Below are 19,779 nucleotides of genomic sequence, written 5' to 3'. Positions count from 1 at the left end.
CTCTGCCCCCAAGCTCTCCCAGTCCTGTGTCCCCTTGCTGGTTCCAGCCATCAGGGTACAGGGTGGGGAAGTGACTCCTTCTTAGGGGTCCTGAGACCCCCCCCACCCCAAGTGGGTACTGCCCTTTGCAACACAGCACTGGGCTGGAGCTAACTCTAGAGACCCTGAGCCCCAGAACCCTCATTCAGCCTCAGCAGGCAGTGCTGAGTAGAAGGCTGTGAATAAGCAGGCTCCACAGAATCTGCAGGTCATCAGCACCTCCTTTTGACCTGGGCTTCCCAGACACCTGAGGGATAATAACCCCTCCTACCCCTTTCCCCTGGCTGTAACTAAGAACTGAGCTACAGGGCCCATATCTCCTCCCCTGCCTGTTAACCCTGACACTGACTTCCCTATTATTCTGGCCTGCTCAGAATCCGAGCAGGACACCCTTGCCCACTGGTGCTGGACCACTGACCCCACAGCCCCACTGTGCCTCACAGCAGAAGTGAACACTGACAGATGGGGTCAGTCTTTATTGTGCCAGATTGGGGGGGAGGGGAGGTCCCAGTGGTCATCCACAGCAGACTGGCAGTTCTGCAGTCCTGGCCCTGGGCATACAGACATTGGAGGGGCCTGGGTCACTGGGGAGCAGTGAAGGGGTCACCCCAAAAACGGGTGGTGGGCCCTTCCACTAAGGGGTCAGAAACAGACCTGTGGCCTTCAGGAGAAAATGAAAGTGCAGACATAATCAGACAGCACTGGCTTCAGACAGGCAAGATGCTGGCCTGGCCCAGGACTGGCCACCAAGGGCAGAGCTGACAGGAGACTCCCACACACACCCACTCAAGACTCAAACACAGCTGGGGATGACAATGTGTCAGAGATGCACTAACCCCCAGGCTCTAGTGACTTGTTTAAAAGGAAAAACTCTAAGCTCTACATGGAGAAGAACCTCATTTAGTTTCAACTGAAAAGCAAACACAGTGGGTGGGGATCTACAGCTGGTTTGCTTTTGCCAGGTGGATTTTCTTTGAGGTGAGAGGATCTGGAATTTGGCAAACATGGGAACGACTCCTGCGGGAGGTGGGACACAGGCTCCAGGCAAGGGGCTCTGGCCCTCAACCACTGCCCTGCACCCAGGGCCCCGGCTGTGCTGTGCACCTGCTCAGGTGGCGGTCCTCTGGCGGACATTCTTGTCTTTGCTGTCCACTTGCCCGCTGCTCTTCCTAGGAACACAACAGGACAGAGCATAACATTCAGCCTGACCTCATGGTTGGAGCACTAAGCAAATCTGAGCCTCACCATTCCCCCACTGCCATCCTATGGAGGCCCACAAGGGTGAACTGAAAGTGGAGAGGTCTGGGGTTCCCCCCCGCCCCGTGGGTACTACATGGGTAGTGGGCAGCATCTTAGATCCCTCAAGATTCCCAAGGAGTGGACTTACAGTGGTGCAGAGCCCAGTTCATCATCTGATGATGCACAGTCACATGGAGAAGAGAGGACAGGCATTAGTGTAGGCCTGGACAGGCCCTGGCAGTCAGCCAACCCACTATGAGGTCCTTCTGAGACAGAGCTGTGCAGGAAGCTGGCCCTCCTTGCCCCTGGGGTGTGCAGCCCCAAAATAAGCTGTGGCATCCCAGCCTTAGTTACCCGCGCTGCCTATCTTCTAGGAGCAGCCACACGCAGGCCAGAAGCTGCCAACCTGGTGCCCAGCTGCATGCAGCAGGCCACAGGTGGGCAAGGCAGACGCAGGAGCAGGGATGCCTTCAGGCCTCAGCCCAGTCCATGCAGTCGGGAGTTTGCACGTGCCCGCACCCTAAGCACCACACAGCTGCCACCTGAGCCCCAAGGACAGTGCTTACCCTGGAGGACACCAGCTTGCAGCCCAGTGAGGAAGCAGAGAAGGTGGTAAACTGGAGGACTGAAGATTCCTCACCCCTGCCCAGGCCCTGGAGACTCCCCTATCCCTGCTCCTCATCACTCACCATCCAGCTCCTCACTGGGCTTCTGCCGCTTCTCACACATGAAGATGATGGTAAGCAGCACAAGAACCTCAGCCACGATGCCCAGGAAAGGCCAGAGTGCGGCAAGGCGGCTGTGTACGCGCACTGTGAAGGTGGCCTCGTCGCTGCCCTCTGAGTTAGTGCCATTGCATACATAGGTGCCGCGGTCAGAGCCCACTTCCAAGTTCTTGATGGTCAGCTCTGACTGGGTCTCCGAGGAATTCACGAAGTACTTGTTCTGGGAGCCATTGGTGATGAGCTTGGGGAAGGGTTGTCAGGACTATCAGGACTGGACTGGAGGCATGGGGCCTCCCCTGGTCCCAGGGTCTCATGTCCCCAGCTGTGGACACTCACCTGGTTCCCAGAATCAACCTTCTTGTACCAGGTCCACTCAATGATGGGGGCATAGGACTCTGACTTGCAGGCTAGTGTGATTGTCTCCCCCTCGTCAGCATGAGCTGACTTCTTCACAACCTTGATTCTGGGGCGCCCTGGAGGGAACAAGGAAGGAGCCTGACACCCAGACTGTAGGACTGCCAGAGAAAGCCACCCGCAGCCCAGACATGTCAGTCCCAGCCTGTGGCAGGGTGCCCCACAGTCCCAGACTCACCGCTCACTGTGATGTCAGCCTTGCCCACAGACTCGGGGAGGAAGATGCAGGAGTAGTTGCCTGACCTGTCCTTCATATCCACCCTGCAAACAGAGTGGATGTGGTGAGAAAGGCAGCCCAATAGGGTAAGGCAGGTGGCCTATGGGAGCCAGGCCCGATGGGCCACATATAGCCTTCGCTTCATCACAGTGACACTGTACTGGGTGAGTTCAGGCCTCAGTGGAGCTCCGGCAAGGCCATGTGCTGGCAACCCTACCAGGGACACCTATAAGGAGGCATAAGGATGCCAGAAGAGAGGTGGCCCTTGCTTCCCTAGCAAGGAGGACAATAAAAGAGCTCTGCGGTCCCTGAGCCTGCTTGAGTCCCAATTAAGCCTAGGATTGGTCACATCGCACAGGTCAGAGTGACATAAACTTCATGCTTTGCTTTTCTGTCAGAAACAAAGCCACCAAAGTTTTCATATGTGCACAGGGCCCTGATGAGCACCTGGTTATTTCTGGCTGGGGACACCAAGGTGGCACCTGTGTGTCCCTAGATCCAGGGAGGCTAGCTGGGCCCTGTCTCCCACACTCTAGGATGCTCCTTGGCTCCCAGACTCTCTCTGGCCCTCCCTTACCATCAGGAGTCTGAGAACAGCTTGTCCTCATGCTCACCTGATAGAGCCCAGTGACCACCATCTATTCCCAATGACCACAGGGACATCAACAGTGGAAAGACTTCAGCACGAGCCGGTAACCCCAAGTGGCTCCTGAGCAGGTCCCTCCCTAACAACCCATCTTCCAGGTCACTTACTCGTACTGTGTGCTCAGCTCTGCCAGTGTGTCCTCCTTTACCACCTTGCCATCTTTTATCCACCGGTGGCCAGCAATCTCCGTGGGTCTCTGATTCAAGGTACAGGTGAGGCGTGTCTTGGAGTCAACTTCCTCCACGGAGGTAAGGATGGAACCCGCTAAGAGGCCACAGCAAGGAGGTCAGCACAGAATGAATGCAGAAGCTTGCCCCAGCAGCCAGCCCTGTCTGCATCCAGCTGGAAACCACTGGAAACCAGTGGACTGGACTGAGGAACTCCCAGGAGTTCCTCTACCACCCTGCATAAAAGGCCTCTCCCTATGGCTTCAGGGCCAGCCTGAAGCATGCTTTCTGCCCAATGTCTGACTCTCAGACCTGAGTTTGAGAGCAGATAGGAACATTCCCAACACCCTCCAACAGGGATCCAGAAACAGGGGAGACAGGTCACCAGTGAGGGAGTGGTTAAGCAGGCGTTCAGGGAGCAAGGGTGGAGATGGATGGAGCAGGACAGCAAGTGATGAAACGGAGCAGGGAGAGCTGAGGGAAGCAGCCAAGGACCCAGGCACCAATTCACTGGATTGGTCCACGCAAACTAAAAGCTCCTTTCCAAGACAAAGACCTGGTTGTGTGGGTCACAATCTCAGGGTCCCACTTCCCGGGTGGGGCCACAGCTCTACAATCCCACCACTTTGTAACAGAGCAAGCCTCATGGGCAACTGACAACATTCTCTTTAGGTTCAAAATTTGATCATCATTTAGAACCAGAAGCTGAAAACCCTGGGAAGAAGATTCTAGAGGACATCGTGTCTGGCTGAGTTCAGCAGGGTTCCACAGGCTAAGCTCAGTAGGGCTCTGCAGATTTGGCACATGGATGGTTGGTGTGACTATTTGGATAGTAGATCCCAGACCTACTGGCTAGCCAGGCCAGTCAGTCAGTGAGGGAGGGGCTGGGTAGATGCTTGAGGAAGCGGATGCAACAGAGAGGACAGTGAGGGGTCAAGGACCCACCTGCAAGAAGGTAGGGTCTGCCTGTGCCCCTGCCAGGATACATGCTGAGTGGTCAGCCCACCCACATCCAGGCCACAGCCCCTGGGTTATGCGGGTAGTGTCCCTGTTGGGACAGGGCAGAGAGCTGGATGGGGCAGTGTCTGGGCTCTACAGAGCAGGATCCAGGGCCGGGCAGTACAAGAGGGAAATGGAGGCAGATGACCTGGCCACTCACGTTTGAGGACTACCAGGCTTGCTTGGGCATGGACCCACTTTACCCTGGGCACCTGGGTCAGGTGGTTGCGATCAGGGTCGTTGCTGGCCCGGCACTCATAGGTGCCTGCATCGTCTGTGGTGAGCTTGTCGATGAATAGGGTACTGGCTGCATGCTGGCAGTATGTGGCGTGGATGTGGATGCGGTCCAGCCGGGCGCCATCCCAGAGCTGGGAGCAGGTGTCGTTGGGACCATCCCCTTCAAACCACTACTGGATCTCGGGGACAGGGCTCCCCACGGCCTCGCAATGTAGTGCCACACTGCCCCACACCCGCCCCTCCTGGGACAGTGGAGACTTGATGAAGCCAGCTATGGGAGAGGGTTAGCACCCTGTTATTATGAGGGAGGAAAATGTTGGCCAGGACAGCCACCCCTCGGAACCTGGGCTATCTGCTCTGAGCTTCGCTTCCTTTCAGCTTGTGGGGAGAAGCTTTAGTGTAAAGTTAGGTAGAAAAGCAGAACCTGACAAAGTAGGCAAGAAGCTTCAGGTAAGCTCAGTACAGCAGCAGGTTGCCTCCCTGAGGGACCCCAGAGGATGTTCCTATCCAGAGCGGATCACACTGGGGTAAGAACAACTGTGAGACCATACACAGCTTCAAAACAAAATGTGAGACTGGGTAGGGCAATTTAGATGGCTGCTTGTCAGAATACCCTCTTGGATAATCATCCTAAGGCCTGGAAACTTGGATCCTACAGGCAACCCTGACTTCCACCTGGTTTTTCCCCAAGGAAAGACACTAGTACCGCAGGAGACCTGGTCAGTTGTGGAGCAAAGTAAACTTTAAAACCCAAAAGGTAGATGATCTTCCTCCAGAGATACTGTAGCACAGCTGTCCGAGAAAACCTTGGGACCTCAACCAATGCACCCCATGAAGCTGGGGAAGCAGGTGTGGACTGGACAAGGTATGTGCTGGCTCAGGACCTAAGGCCATCCTGGCCCTGCAGAGGCCTAAGGCCCCTCACACTGGCCACTGCAATTTTTTTTGGTGGGATGAGGTTTGAACTCAGGGCTTCACACTTGTAAAGCAGGCACTCTATCTTTTGAGCTTCACCTTCAGCCCATTTTTGCTCTGGTTATTTTGGAGATGGTGTCTCTTGAACTATTTGTCTGGCCTGGCCTCGAACCTTGATCCCCTTGATCTCAGCCTCCCAAGTAGCTAGATTACAGGTATGAGCCACCAGTGCCCAGCTGGTTTTTGTTTTTTTGAAACAAGGTCTTTCTGCAATTTCTTTAACACCAGGAGGAGTCCCATAGTTCACCAGACCCTATCTCGAAAAAACCCCATCACTAAAAAGGGCTGGTGGAGTGGCTCAAGGTGTAGGCACTGAATTCAAACCCCAGTACCTCAAAAAAAGAAAGGGAAAAAAAAAAAAAGGGACACAGGATCTTAGAACTATAAAGGGGCATGGTACACTCAGACCCAAGTGCCTTTCCCAAACACCTGGCCCAAGGGAGGGCAAGTCCCCACTTGCACACAAGCACATGAGGACTATCTATGGATGCATATGCTTGCCAGCCTGAGGCCTAAGGCTGTCTGCTATGGAGCTAGTCGGTGCCTGCCCCAAGACTCCAGGACCCACAGTTAGCAGCAGTTTTTGGCAGTAGCACTTTTACAATGCGATTGCCTACTGGTAGCCTACCTTTCTTGGGAGTTAAGATTTCCCTGATTGCAAAACTAGCAGCTTCAGGCAGAATGGGAGCAGTGAGTCAGGGCAGAAAGCACAGCGTAGGCCCCTTCCGGCCTCTACTGCCCGCTCCTTTGGGCCAGTTCAGGCTCCCTGAACTTGGCCTCAAGACCAAGTCTGGGCTACATCCCTCGCATACCCCTGCTAGGTTTCTGAAAGGGAAGGGGATGTGGACACCTGCAGAAGGGGGACGGGGACACTGCCCTGTCTCTAGACCACTGGTCTGAGGCCTCCCATCTTGGGGTGAGGACCTGCTCTGGGAGGCCCCTCATGAGCCAGTCTTGGGATATGCAGCCAGGCTGTTCCCACAACTCCCAGGCAATGGCCAGGGGCTGTTGCAGGTCCTGTCCACATTCCCTCTCAACATGGTCTCAGCCATACCCAGGCATAGCCTGTTACAGGTGCTGTGTGCAACATGGTGGGGCTGTCAGGAACAGCTGAGAGTCACAAGTGACCTCAAGACCCTCTGCTGGGCCTCAGAGAAGTCAAGACTGGAGCCCAGTCACATGATCTGAAGTCACCTTAGTCTAAAAACAGCACCTTCCTCCCTGCCACTCGCTGCCAGGCAGGGCATGGGGCCAGACCTGGCCTGGAGGAACCAAGCCTACACCCAGGGAACACAGGCAGGGGTATTCCTCTCTGAGAGCAGCCCACACTCACTCTCTCTTCTCCCCACCCCTTGGCACTGAGACAAGAGTGGGAGAGAACATTCCGGGATGCTGGCCATGGGCTCGTCACCTTTCCCACCCAAAGGCTCCCACTCCTCTCACCTGAGGTTAAGGGCTTTGGTGGGACCCAGCAGGCAAACAAATGCCCTCCTCCTGCACTGCCAACCTGGGCACCCATCTCTGCAGAGGCCCCTGATGGGGATCTTCCAAGCAGCTTAGCTTGGCAAACATGGTCATTTTTTGAACTCAGAGAAAACTGGAGTTTTGAAGGACTGCAGTGGCAGAGTGCTTGCTCAACATTAAGAGGCACTGGCTTTAACTCCCAGAGTCACAAATACAGAAAAACAAAACAGGAATGTCCACACCACACAAGATAGGCGGTGCAACCAGACCCTCAGATCTATGAGTCCCTCTGGGTACAGCAGAAGATGAAGGAAGAAAACAAGCACAAACACACTCCACAGGGGGACTCAGTCACTTTCTGCCCATGAGGACTAGCCTCCAGGTTCGACTATGCTCTGCCATAGGCTGTGTGGCCACACCCAGGGAAGAGGTGTTGGCTCTGCCTAGGAGCCAAGCTGTCTATGGGCAGAAACCCTGCTTGGGCTCTGGGCAATACAAAGGTCCTCTTCCCACTTGACCAAAGGTGGGAAGCACTAAGCCCGAACCAGGCGAGGTGGGTGGGGACTGCAGCCACCCAGCCCAGCTTATCTTCTGCATCCACCTTGCTAGGGGGTTCCTATCTGCACTCCCCAGAGCCAACCTCACTCTAGTTGCTGCTAAAGGCAGTCTCCTCCCTGACCCTGCCTAAGGTCCAGCCATCCATGGCTCAGCACAACCCCTCTCCAACCCCCCCACCCAACCCGAAGCCCTTTGCTAGTTAAGTGTCAGTCACTATAAATAAATCTTTAACCTGGAACAAATGAGGGCCACAATAAACAAAACTCCCTTATTAAGCAGCAGTCTTGCATTTCTTAAGGAGAAACAGCCCTGATCACCTCCCCAGGAGCCTACCCTGCAAACAGCCTGTGGGCAGTGCTGAACTCTGATCTGCTGAGCAGTCTTGAATCTGCAGGAAGAAATCTTCCTGGCCTATTCTGAACCAAGAGGCCAAGGTGACCTAACTGTGACCTTGAACACCTGAGTCTCCTCCTAGGCCTCAGTTTCCTCACTTGTAAAGGGAGGAGGTGGACAAGGTGCCATCTCACTCTGTGCCCCAATCAAACAAAATCAGAGGGCAGTGCAGCCCAGACTCAAGGGAGCTTCCAAGGATGTGAGTATGTGGGAGCATGGAGGGCGTGCCCAGGTCCAGATGTGGCTAAATCCCACCAAGAATGATAATCTATCCAGGTCCAGAGAGCTGACCATATCAGGATCATTCACATGCACTTGATCTCAGTGTCTATCTGGGGACAGCCATTTTCCAGACAATAGTACCAAGGGGGTCCGTGAGCAGCACAGGTCCCAGGCAGTCACATGCAGGGGTCCCAGGATGAACCACTTGAGGTCCTCCCTCAGAAGTCCTTTCCAGGCCCTGTAAGGTCCAGTCCTTGGCCCTGGCTCCAGCCCAGAGAGGCCCCTAAAGCACCAGGGCTTGGGTTTCCCTTTTCCTAGCCAGAGACAAGGGCCGGTGGGCTGCTGCCAAGTCCTGGGGTGAGAGTGCTCACCTCCAGTATGAGGGTAGGGTCTTTGCACCCACACACCCAGGCAGGGACACCTGGATATGCCTGGAGACAAATCTGGCTGCTACTCCCCCAAACCCTAGAGTCATTACCCTTGAGAACTGCCACTTTCAGGAACTCCCCAGGGTCACCTCTTGCCTCCAGGTGCAGCCAGAGTCAGGGCTTCTCCCTCTGGTACCCCCCAACATAGTGGGAACCCTGCACCCCCGTCCAGAGGCTCCCTAGATCCCTGCAACCCTACGCTCACAGCTCTTCAGTCCAGGGCCCCGGGCCCCAGTCTTCAGGAATGTCACCCCCCCAAGCACTACTGCCTCTGGAGACCGTCAGGGTCACCCCTAAATATGAGGGTGGAAACTTCCCTCAAGTTCCCCAAATCACCGGGACGTCGCCCCCGGCCAACGTTGTCCCCCAACAGCCTCCAGGATCACCTCTTACCCCGTTTCGCCTTGATGGCAACCCCCAAGGCGTCGGCTTCCGTCCAGACCCAACCTCTGGGTCCCCCAAACCCTGGGGACGTCGCCCCAAGGCAGCGTTGTCCCTCAAGAACCCCCAGGATCATCTCTCACCCCCGTCCCCCCGGGTGGGGAACCCCCCCAACCAGGCAACGGATCCTCCGACTTTGCAGAGGCCCCAAGGTCCGCACCCCCTTCAGACCTTTCCCCGGGGGTCTCGCACCCTCGGCCCGTTCCTCACCTGCCGCAGACGCGTTCTGGATGCCCAGCAGCGTGAAGGCCAGAGCCAGCAGTACCGCAGCCGCCATACCGCCGTAAGTACCAAGGCCTGCCCCCAACGCCCGGCCGCTACAGCCGCGGCAGTTTAAGTAGGGTAGAGAGCGGCCAGGCGCGCGCACGCAGGTGACGTCACGGAGCGGGGTGAGTGGAGCACGCCGGATGCCACTCCCTGCGCACGCGCGCGCAAGCACGTATGCCAACCCTGGCAGGCAGGATTGCCTCGCGCTACGGAAGCCCGGCTTGCGGGCGGCGGCGACGACACGTGACTTCCGCGAGCCTTCGGACTGAGCGTGTTGCTGGGAAGCTGGGGCTGTGGGGCGGAACCGGAGCTCGGCGTTGCTCCCCTGGTGTTTTTGTTTTGTGAGGCCGGCTTTTGCTGTGTAGCCCAGGCTGGCCAGGAGCTCGCGATCCTCCTGGCTCAGCCTCCTGACTGCTGAGATTACACCCAGCTTTCTCCGATTATTTCTAAAGATTACAAGTCTGGCTGGAAATGGTGGAAATGGTACATTTTTGGACGTGGGATCCCAAGGTTTGTGCAAATAACTTCAAAAAAGCAAAGTTTTTGTTGTTTTCTTTTTTGGAGGGTTGAGTTTTATTTAAATTTTATCACAATAAAAACAAAAAGAAAAGAGGAACATCCCCCCCCCCACGAAAAAAAATACCCGGATGGTCCTTAACTTTGAATCGCAGGTAGAGAAAACAAGGAATGATTTTTTTTTTTTTAGTTTAAGCGCCCTGTACTGTATTTGGACATACTTATTTGAAGAAGTAGTAACCGTTTAGCTGTATTTTGTTTGGCAACCTGACTTTGGGGCCCCTATATCCTACAACAAAAGTGACAACAACAGTGATAAGAGGGAAAACAGGTGGATTTCCTTGTGACTTTGGATTAAGGTTTGGTCTCTTATAGCTGACTCCAAAACATAGCAACAAAAGGAAAAAAGTGGTTTCATCAAAATTTAAGAACTTTTTTTGGTGCTGGCTTTGAACCTAGGGCCTTGGTAGATCCCAGATTTAAAGCTCTGTCATTCAAACACCAACAAGAGTGGCTCAGGTGATAAAGTGCTTGCCTAGTATGTTCAAGGCCCTGAATTTAAAACCCCAAGTAGCTCACGCCTGTAATCCTAGCTATTCAGGAGGCAGAGATCAGAAGAATCAGGTTCAAAGCCAGCTCCAGGCAAATAGCTCTTGAGACTGTATCTGGAAAAAGTCTTCACAAAAATAGGGCTGGTGGAGTGGCTCAAGGTGAGAGCCCTGAGTTCAAGCCCCAGTAACACACACACACAAATTACCTGTTCCAGACCAGCCTGGGCAAAAAGTTAGTGACAAGCCAGGTATGGTGGGGTGCACCTGTAATCCTGACTATACAGGACACATAGGTAGGAGGATCATCGTCTGATGCTGGCCCAGGCAAAAGCAGAACACTGTATCCAAAAAATAACTAAAGCAAGTGCAAGTCCCTGAGTTCAAATCCAGTACTACCAAAAAAAATTTTAAATGGGCAACTGGGGTATGTACCTCAAAAGTAGATTGCATACTTACCATGTGCAAGGCCCTGAGGTTAACACATAGCACAATTTCCATTCCCCCAAAAAGTCGAAGGATCTCAATACACAGTTCTCCAAAGAAGACATACAAGCTGCCCAGTCCCAGTCGGCGTGGACAGGCACAGGACAGACCCTGTGTTGGAGGGGCCAGGACTTGCTGGCAAAGGGCCATGGGCCTTGAGAGCAGCTGCATCTCAGGCTTGAGAACCCCACAGCCCCACAGCCTCCACCCCAGGGGGCCTCCATGCTTGCAAATCACACAGGGCAGTGGAAAGCTACGTGCAGAACAAGGGCTGGGCAGGGAACTGCCAGCTGGCATCAAAGCCCCGGGGGTCATAAATAACCCAGGCTGGGCGGAATCCCTCCCCTGGCAAGTCCAGGTCTCTGGGAAATCTCAGGGCTGCCAGGAAGGCTTTGTTTACAAAATAAAGTGAGCCCTTGTCCAAGGCTGTTTTCTTTTGATTGCCTCCTTGGAAGCCTTTTGCTGATCCCTGCATAGCCCAGGGACTCCCAGGCTCCTCAGCTTCCTGCTCTGTCCTGGCCTCTTTGCCTCCCAAGAGCCATCTAGGACAGCCAGGTTTAGCAAATAAAAGTATAAGACACACGGTTATTTTCTTAATTTTAATTTTTTTTGGCATTATGGAGTTTGAACTCAGGGTCTCAAGCCTAATAGGCAGGTGCTCTCCCACTTGAGCCACAACACCAGCCCTTTTAGCTTTAGTTATCTTTCAGATAGGGTCTTGAGTTTTTGCTGTGTGCCAGCCTCAGACCAAGATCTTACCTTCAGCTTCCCGATATTGTCTGGATGACAAGCATGAGCCCTGCTTGCTGGCTGCAATGGGGAATTTTGAACTTTACCCAGTCTGGCCTCCAATTACAATCCTTAAGATCTCTGTCTCCCAAGTAGCTGGGATCAGAGACAGGAGCCACCTCACTTGATGGAGACACACAGTTAAATTCGAACATCACATTTAAAAAAAATAGGTTGGGTCTGGCGCCAGTGGTTCATGCTTGTAATGCTAGCTAGTCAGGAGGCAGAGATCAGGAGGATCATGGTTAAAAGCCAGCCAGGCAAATAGTTCAAAGCCAGAAGAAACACAGGGCTCTGCATTTGAAACCTGAGTTTCAAATACGCAACGGATAATTCTTAGTATGCATATGTCCACCTACCCACTATGGCACTTTGAGATTTCCATCCCTGTGATGGTCTCTCCCCTGAACTTGTGTCCCCCTGAGCCTCCTGCCCACTTTCAGGGTGCCTTTAGCCAGCTGTGGGGGAGTAAATGGCCAGGACTGGGCTCTAGGGCTGCAGCCTCCCTGGGATAGACCTAGATTTTGGATCGGTTTGTTTTGTTTGTTTTTGGTGGCACTGGGGTTTGAACTCATGAACTCAGGGTCTCACACTTGCTAGGCAGGCACTCTACCACCAGAGCCACTCCCCAGCCACTTTTTTGTGTTTTTTTGTTTTGTTTTGTTTTCTAGATAGGGTCGGTGCAAACTCTTTGCCCTGGGGTGGCTTCGAACCATGATCCTTCGATCTCTGCCTTCTGAATAGCTACGATTACAGGCGTGAGCCACCAGCACCTGGCTAAATTTTGGATCTGAATGTCTTTGCTCAGCAGAGAAGCAAGGAAAGCAGAGCTGGCTCTCTGCGCTCAGTTGGCAGGCAGTCACCCTGGTGAGAGCAACAGGCTGGAGTGTGGCTCAATGGCTTGCTTTGCAAAACCCTGTAGTCCCTGAGCCTGACATAGGTTCCAGTCTCCTTGTCACTTTTCCTGTCTCAGAGCTTTGCCTGAGCAGTGCCTGCCACCTGCCATGCTCTTCCCCTGGTTGCTCCCTCTTTACCTGCTCATACCCTGTGGCTTCTCCTGCCATCAGGTCTCCAGGGGCCTCAGACTCAGGGATACCGGCCCTATCCATCATAGGTGTCTCTTCCTATTTTCCCTCTGAAAACCTTTCAAACTCACAGATAAAGAGCTGGTCCCTTCCCAGTGCCCACATGTTAACTGTGTGCTTTCATTCTCTGTCACATGCACCCATCAATAAGATGGTTAGTCTTTTTTTTTTTTTAATAGTATCAATTTTTTTGAGAAAGGGTCTCACTCTGTAGCTCAGGCTGGCCTCGTTCCTGAGATTTCTTGCTTCAAATTCCTGAGCACTGGGATTACAGACGTGAGCTACTACACCTGGTTGACAAGCATCATTTTAATGATGCTTAACACACACAGAGTAAAGACAGACACAGAAGAGAAGCCATGTGAAAATGGAGGCAGAGTTGGGCGCTAGTGGCTCACACCTGTAATCCTAGCTACTCAGGAAGCAGAGATCAGGAGAATCGAGGTTGGAACCCAGCCTGAGCAAATAGATCTTGAGACCATATCTTGAAAAAACCCTTCATAAAAAATGGGCTGCTGGAGTGGCTCAAGGTGTAGGCCCTGAGTTCAAACTCCAGTACTGCAAAAAACAAACAAACAAAAAAAAAAAACAGAGACAGACTGGGAGGTGGCCACAGTCCCTTATGCTGGTAGAGGTAGGAAGGACTGGAGCCTGGGAGGGAGCTCGGCCCTACAACTTGGGTTTCAGCCTCTGGGCTCCAGTTGGGAGAGTTGGCTTTGAGCTAGTTTGCGGATATTTGGCATCACAGCCCGGGAAACTCCTTCTGAGGGGAGGTGTGGGAGAGGTGGGCCCCACAGCTGTTGGATGAGTGCCCAGTGGGGAACAGCAAGGCACCAGCTGGCTTTATGGCTGGGTTTGCCCCAGGTGGTGCCTGCACCTCCAAGTGGAATTCCTCCCCAGAAGCCACCTTAGGAGACTTCAAACAAGGTAGCTGCCTTCTCACCTCCTCCCTTGACTAACTAAATATATACGGCCTTTTGTTTTTATTTTTTAATTTATTTTATTTTATATTTATTTGAGCTTGAACTCAGAGCCCCACACTTGCTAGGCAGGCACTCTACTACTCAATCCACTCCACCAGCCCTTTTTTGTGAAGGGTTTTTTGAGATAGGGTCTCACAAACAATTTGCCTGGGGCTGGTTCTAACCATGATCCTGCTGATCTGTGCCTCCTGAGTAACTAAGGATTACAGGTGTGAGCCACCGTGCAGGCCTGAACTACACTCTTGCTGTAGTTACTTTTTGGATAGTATCTCTTGTTTTTGCCTGGGGCTGGCCTCAGACTTTATCCTTCCTACCTGTGGTGTTCCCTGTAGCTGGGATCTCAGGTGTGCACAGCCACGCTTGGCCTTTTTTGTTTTTGGTTTTTGAAATAGGGTTTTGCTATGTAGCCCAGGTTGGCTTTGAACTCTTGATTTTCCTGCCTCTGCCTCCTGAATGCTGGGATGACAGGCATGCATCACTGCACCCAGCTTTCAACTGTTAGTTTCTCCAGGAAAATGACAAACCATGATACAAGTATACCCTGACACCTCTGTCATCCTCCATTTACCAGGCCTTTGGGCTGCACACCGTGGACCCTCTTCACACTACCATGAGTATCCAATCCTTTTAAGGTGCCGAAGGCAGTCCAACACGAAAACCAAGTAAATAGAAAAGGACTTTCCCTGGCTTTATCAGCCTGAGTGCCTGCCCTTTGGAAAAGTTTTCCAGCTTTACCTACAATGTGTGAGCAGCCAGGGTCTGGGGTCCACCCTCACCCTTTCTCTCCAAGCTTTGGAGCTCTTCCTTGCCCAGTTCTTGAGGTCTCTGTAGTGTTGAAATAACAGGAGGGCTATTTTTTCCCATCTGTTTATTTTGAAACGTCCTCAATCTGCAGAGACATTGTAAAGGTAGCGCAGTGAACACCCAGTGACCTTTCACCTGGATTTGCTGCATGAGAGCTTCTGTCTCCATCTCCTGTCTCTCTTTCTATGCATGCCTGTCTCTTTCTCTACCTCTCTCCCTTTGTCTCTACTTCCCTGCCATGGCCTCACTTTGTCTCTGTCTCTTTTCATCTTTTCCTCTCTGTCTCTGATGTCTTTCTCTGTCTCTTTCTCTCTGTCTCTGTCAGTATCTGTCTCCCTCTGTCTCTGCCTCTCTTTGTGCCTTTGTCTCTCAGTGTCTGTTTCTGCCTCCCTGTGTCTGTCTTTGTTTTTCTCTGTCTCTGCCTCTATATCTCTATCTCAGTATCTGTCTCTGTCTCCTTTTGTCTGTCTGTCTGTCTGTCTATCTCTGTGTCTGCCTCTCTGTCTCCATCTTGTCCCCCTCACTTTTCTCTGGAACAACTTGGGAATCAGTCACAGGCATCATGAGCTCCAACCCCAAACCCTCCAGCACGGGTCTCCTGAAATGTTGAAGAGCAGACTGTGGGAGGTCCACGTGTTCCCGAAAGGTGACAATTAGGGAAACACGCTCCTTTTTCTTCCCAAGAAACATCTGTTCTCGCCAGAGAGACACCTCTCCTTCGACATCTGTCCACACAAAAATCTCTGCCCTCGGGCAATAAAAAAACGGAAACCTGATTTCCAACCTGACTCAGCAAACCACCAGTTTCTGGGTCCTGCTTCATGACTCCATTCAGCCTTTTCTTTCTCTGCAAGTAAAACTTTTCTGACCTTTGCTACTCAAGTCTGCCTTTGATTTCCATCTAAGTTCAGAACAAGGACCCTCACCACTCGAGCTTCCCAGGATATCAATGTCGGAGGATGGAGTACAGGAGGGCTGGCTGCACAGTTCATCTGAACCCACTCTTGGGCCAAACCTCCCTCCCTGGGGTCCCACTTTGACCTTGATGGGAACTTTTCTCTTAATCTTGGAGCACCCCAGGCCCAGCCCTGGGCTCAACCTCCTCGAAACTTAGTCTGGAGCAGGATCTGAATGGCTGTTCCTACCATGAGCATGTGAGGATGGACTGAGGGGCCGAGCCTGGTGTCCACAACATGGTGGTGAGTGCCTGTGCCTATCCTGGGGTGAGCAGTGTCCTCTGAGTCTCACCCCAGAACCTGGGAGCAGGACCTTATTTGGAAACAAGGTCTCTGCACAAATGATAAGTTCAGATGAGGTGGGAGGGTGGGTCCTTGTGCAGTGACAGGGTTCCTTATTTGGACAGAGCCTCCCAGGGAAGATGGCTGTGTGACAACTGAAGCAGAGGCTGGGGTGGTGCCACAAGCCAAGGGATGTCTGGAGCCCCTGACACTTGCATAAACAGGAAGGGCCTCCTAGAGCTACTGAGGAAGCATGACCCTGGGATCTGGGTCTCTGCATCTGGTCTCCAGGATTGAGAGGGTCCATGTCTGTGGTGTGGAGTCTCCCCAGTGTGTGTGACCATCAGCTCCCCCCGGTAACAGTTTGGTTTGATTATTACCATTTTATACCATTAGAAATCATTCAGAGAGGGCTGGTGGAGTGGCTCAAGTGGTAGAGCGCCTGCCTAGCAAGCATGAGGCCCTGAGTTCAAACCCCAGTACTGCCAAAAAAGAAACTAGTGTCACATGCTTGCAATCCCAGCACTGAGGCAGGAGGACAGTTGAGGGCAGCGTGGGCTAACTAGCTCCTGGGGTCTCCACCCTGTCTCAAAAAAACTCAAGCCAAACCAAAAACAAACACATAGGGAGTCTCAGGTTCCAAGCAGGGATGGGTGCGGTGTTGGTGGGATAGTGGTGAGCATAGCTGCCTTCCAAGCAGGAAAGAGCCTGTACTCATGACTCCTAAGTACCTTCCTGCACCCCAATGAGCTGGGGGTAAAGGCCCCCATGGCCTTTCCCTGCCACAATGGGCATCTGTCTGTCTCTCTTTTCTTTTTTTTTGGTTGGATGAGGGGGTTTGAACTCAGGGTTTCGTGCTTACAAAGTAGCTTACAAAGTACCACTTGAGCCACATCTCCAGTCCATTTTGCTCTGGTTATTTTGAAGATGGGGTCTTGTGAACTTTTTGGCTGCACTGGCCTCAAAGTATGATCCTCTGGATCTCAGCCTCTCAAGTAGCTAGGATTACAGATGTGAGCCACCAGGGCCTGGCAGCTGTCTGTCTCTTTAAGCCCCCATCCCTCCTATTGCTCACTGGGATTGGGTGGAGACATTCCTGGGCCAGAAGGACCAGCTGAGAAGGCCCTGGGGCCAGATAAGCTTCTTTCCCTCCACATACAGGCTTGGCCAGGCCTGGCCCCACTGATCTGCATCCAGCTGGAGCCACCCCAGGACCCTGCTGGGTCAGGGAGCTGGGAGGAAGTCCAGCTGCCTTGGAGCATTCTGGCCAGTAGCCTGAGCCTGGCAGGCTGCTTCCTTTTCCACCTCCCTGTCTCAGCCAGGCCTTGTTAGAGGCCTCAGGGCACAAACACCCACTTTCTGTCCAAGCAAGAGAGGGGCCAAGAGTAGAAAGGAGCAGGAAAGGCTGTGAGTTTTTGTAGTAGAAGGTGGGAAGAGTGGAAGGAACAGGTGAGGTGAGGCTGGGAGTGGTGACCATGTTGTCACTCCAGCAGTTGGATACCTAAGGCAAGAGGATTAAGAGTTCCAGTCCAGTTGGGCTACCTGGAGAGATACTGCCTCCAAGGAAAAAAAGGCCAGTGGTGGCTCACACCTGTAATCCTTGTTACTTGGAAGACTGAGATCTGGAGGATGGAGGTTTAAGGTCAGCCCAGGTAAATAGTTTAAGAGAGCCCCCATCTCAATCATGCCTAGAATCCTAACTACTCTGGAGGCAGAGATCAGGAGGATTGAAACCAGCCCTGGGCAAATAGTTCATGAGATTCTATTTCGAAAAAAAAACATCACAAAAAAGGGTTGGTGGAATGGCTCAAGCAGTAAGAGTGCCTGCCTAGGAAGTGTAATGGCCCTGAATTCAAACCTCAGTGCCGCCAAAAAAAAAAAAAAAAAAAAAAAAAAGACCCGATCTCCAAAGTAACCAGAGAAAATTGGGCTGGAGGTGTGGCTCAAGTGGTGGTATGGTACCTGTTTTGTGAGTACAAACAAATTCCTGAGGTCAAACCCCAGTCCCATCAAAAAAAAAAAAAAAAAAAAAGAACACGTGGAATATTATCCAGTTATTTGTAGCTCAGGACACCACCACCCCAAAATAAAGCTGCAGGAGACTCAAATCTGGCACCCTAAACCCTACATCTGTTAATAAAAGCTTTGGGGGATGGGTCACTGTTTTGACAAAGCTGCTGCACAGACCTGGACCCCACACCAGAGTAGAGGCATTCCTGCCAAATTCCAGGACTCAACTGAGACCACACTGCTCCTCTCACCTGGAAAATCAGAATTAGAGAGGAAAAATGTTCAAAACTAGCAAGGTTTAGGCCCAATGATAATGAAGTTCTCTATAAGGCCTTTTCAAAAGAAATGATTGCTCTAACAGTCGGCTATGGCCCTAACCCCCTAACCCTAACCCCAATCCTAACCAGTCCTAAGTAACCCTAAGTCAAATCATAACTCAACCCAAACCCTAATCCTCTCCTTTTCGGGCCCTATCTTGCAAAGAGAGTAACTTAAAATGCTCTACCCACTTTCTGGTCTTTTCCTTTCCTTCCTTCCTTCCTTCCTTCCTTCCTTCCTTCCTTCCTCCCTCCTTCTTTCCCTTCGTGGGACTCGAGGTTTGATCACAGGGCCTTGTGATTGCAAAGCAGACAGTCTTATAGCTTGAGCCACACCTCCAGTCCTCTCTCTCTCTCTCTCTTTGATATGAGGTCTCTCTATGTTGCCCAGGCTGCCTTCAAATTTAAGATCCTCCTCCCAGGCCGGGTACTGGTGGGCTTATGCCTACAATTCTAGCTACTCGGGAGGCAGAGATCAGGAGGTTCATGTTTCGAAGCCAGCCTGGGAAAATAGTTTGCGAGACCTTATTTCAAAAAAACCCATCACAAGAGAGGGCTGGTGGAGTGGCTCAAGGTGTAGTCCCCGAGTTCATACCCCAGTACAACAACAACAACAAAAAGATCCTCCTCCCACAGCCTCTCAAGTGCTGGGATTATAGATGTACACTACCACACCAGCCTGTTTCTGCTTTTTTTTTTTTTTTTTTGCCATACCGGGGTTTGAATTCAGGGTTTACACCTTGAGCCACTCCACCAGCCCTTTTTTTTGTGATGGGTTTTTTCAAGATAGGGTCTCACAAACTATTTGCCCAGGCTGGCTTCGAACCATGACCCTCTTGATCTCTGCCTCCTAAGTAGCTAGGATTACAGGCATGAGCCACTGGAGCCCGGCCTGTTTCTGCTTTTTAAAGTCCTTTTCAGTCTATAAGGCCAACTTCATTGGGTCAGATCTTTGGAACGCTTACATTTTATGGAGCAACTTGGCAACAAGCCAAAGGATAGCCGGAGCCCCAGACACTGGGAGAGGCAGGAAGGACCTCCCTAGCACCTGGGAGAACAGCTGTTGCCAGACCTAGGTCTCTAGAAGGAAGTGCAAAATGGAAAAGCCAATTAAGATCTTCAAAGTACATTGTTATAGTTTTGATCTTTGATATTGCTTTGGCCGACTTCCAGCTGTAGCTCTGAAAGTGGCCTTTCTTGAAAGAAATTGACTTCTAGGAAGAAAATTGACTTTAGTAGAACTATCTGTGCTGGGAGGAGGCTGTAGAGATAAACAACTTTTGGCGTTTTTAAGACACAGTCTTGCTATGTAGCCCAGGCTGACCTGGAATTTGTGATCCTCCTGTTTCAGCCTCCTGAGTGCTAGGATTACAGACATGTACCCCTACTCCTGGCTGAGTCTCATGTTTTTGTGGGTACACTGTATGCAATGTGAATTTATATTTTAGTGAAGATATTAATAAAATGGGACATTCTGTTCAGTCTCCCCTTGCACCTTGACTGAGGACTGCTGTGTCTCCTGCCCACCTGGCAGCTCCAGTGCCAACAAATGCTCTGGCCATGGGCCCTCCT

At 52.1% G+C, this 19,779-nt stretch overlaps 1 protein-coding gene across 2 annotated transcripts; it reads right to left on the bottom strand.

The window, feature by feature from the left end:
- Nucleotides 1-500: 500 nt before the first annotated feature.
- On the bottom strand, nucleotides 501-9,535 carry Bsg (basigin (Ok blood group)). Of its 2 annotated transcripts, XM_020163290.2 has the most exons (8): nucleotides 9,375-9,535; nucleotides 3,388-3,544; nucleotides 2,596-2,678; nucleotides 2,340-2,476; nucleotides 1,968-2,244; nucleotides 1,427-1,451; nucleotides 1,144-1,208; nucleotides 501-590 (listed from the first exon to the last, which is right to left on the bottom strand). In XM_020163290.2, the coding sequence occupies exons 1-7, from the start codon at nucleotides 9,439-9,441 to the stop codon at nucleotides 1,148-1,150; spliced, it is 807 nt and encodes a 268-aa protein (XP_020018879.1). In that variant the 5' UTR covers nucleotides 9,442-9,535; the 3' UTR covers nucleotides 501-590; nucleotides 1,144-1,147. The 2 variants fall into 2 exon arrangements, with proteins under 2 accessions (XP_020018879.1, XP_020018878.1); XM_020163289.2 differs by having other exon boundaries at nucleotides 501-1,208.
- Nucleotides 9,536-19,779: the final 10,244 nt, after the last annotated feature.

The sequence above is a fragment of the Castor canadensis genome, chromosome 14 (genome assembly GCF_047511655.1).
Source record: "Castor canadensis chromosome 14, mCasCan1.hap1v2, whole genome shotgun sequence".
Taxonomy (NCBI): Eukaryota; Metazoa; Chordata; class Mammalia; order Rodentia; family Castoridae; genus Castor; species Castor canadensis.
This window is presented reverse-complemented; position numbering and strand designations above follow the sequence as displayed.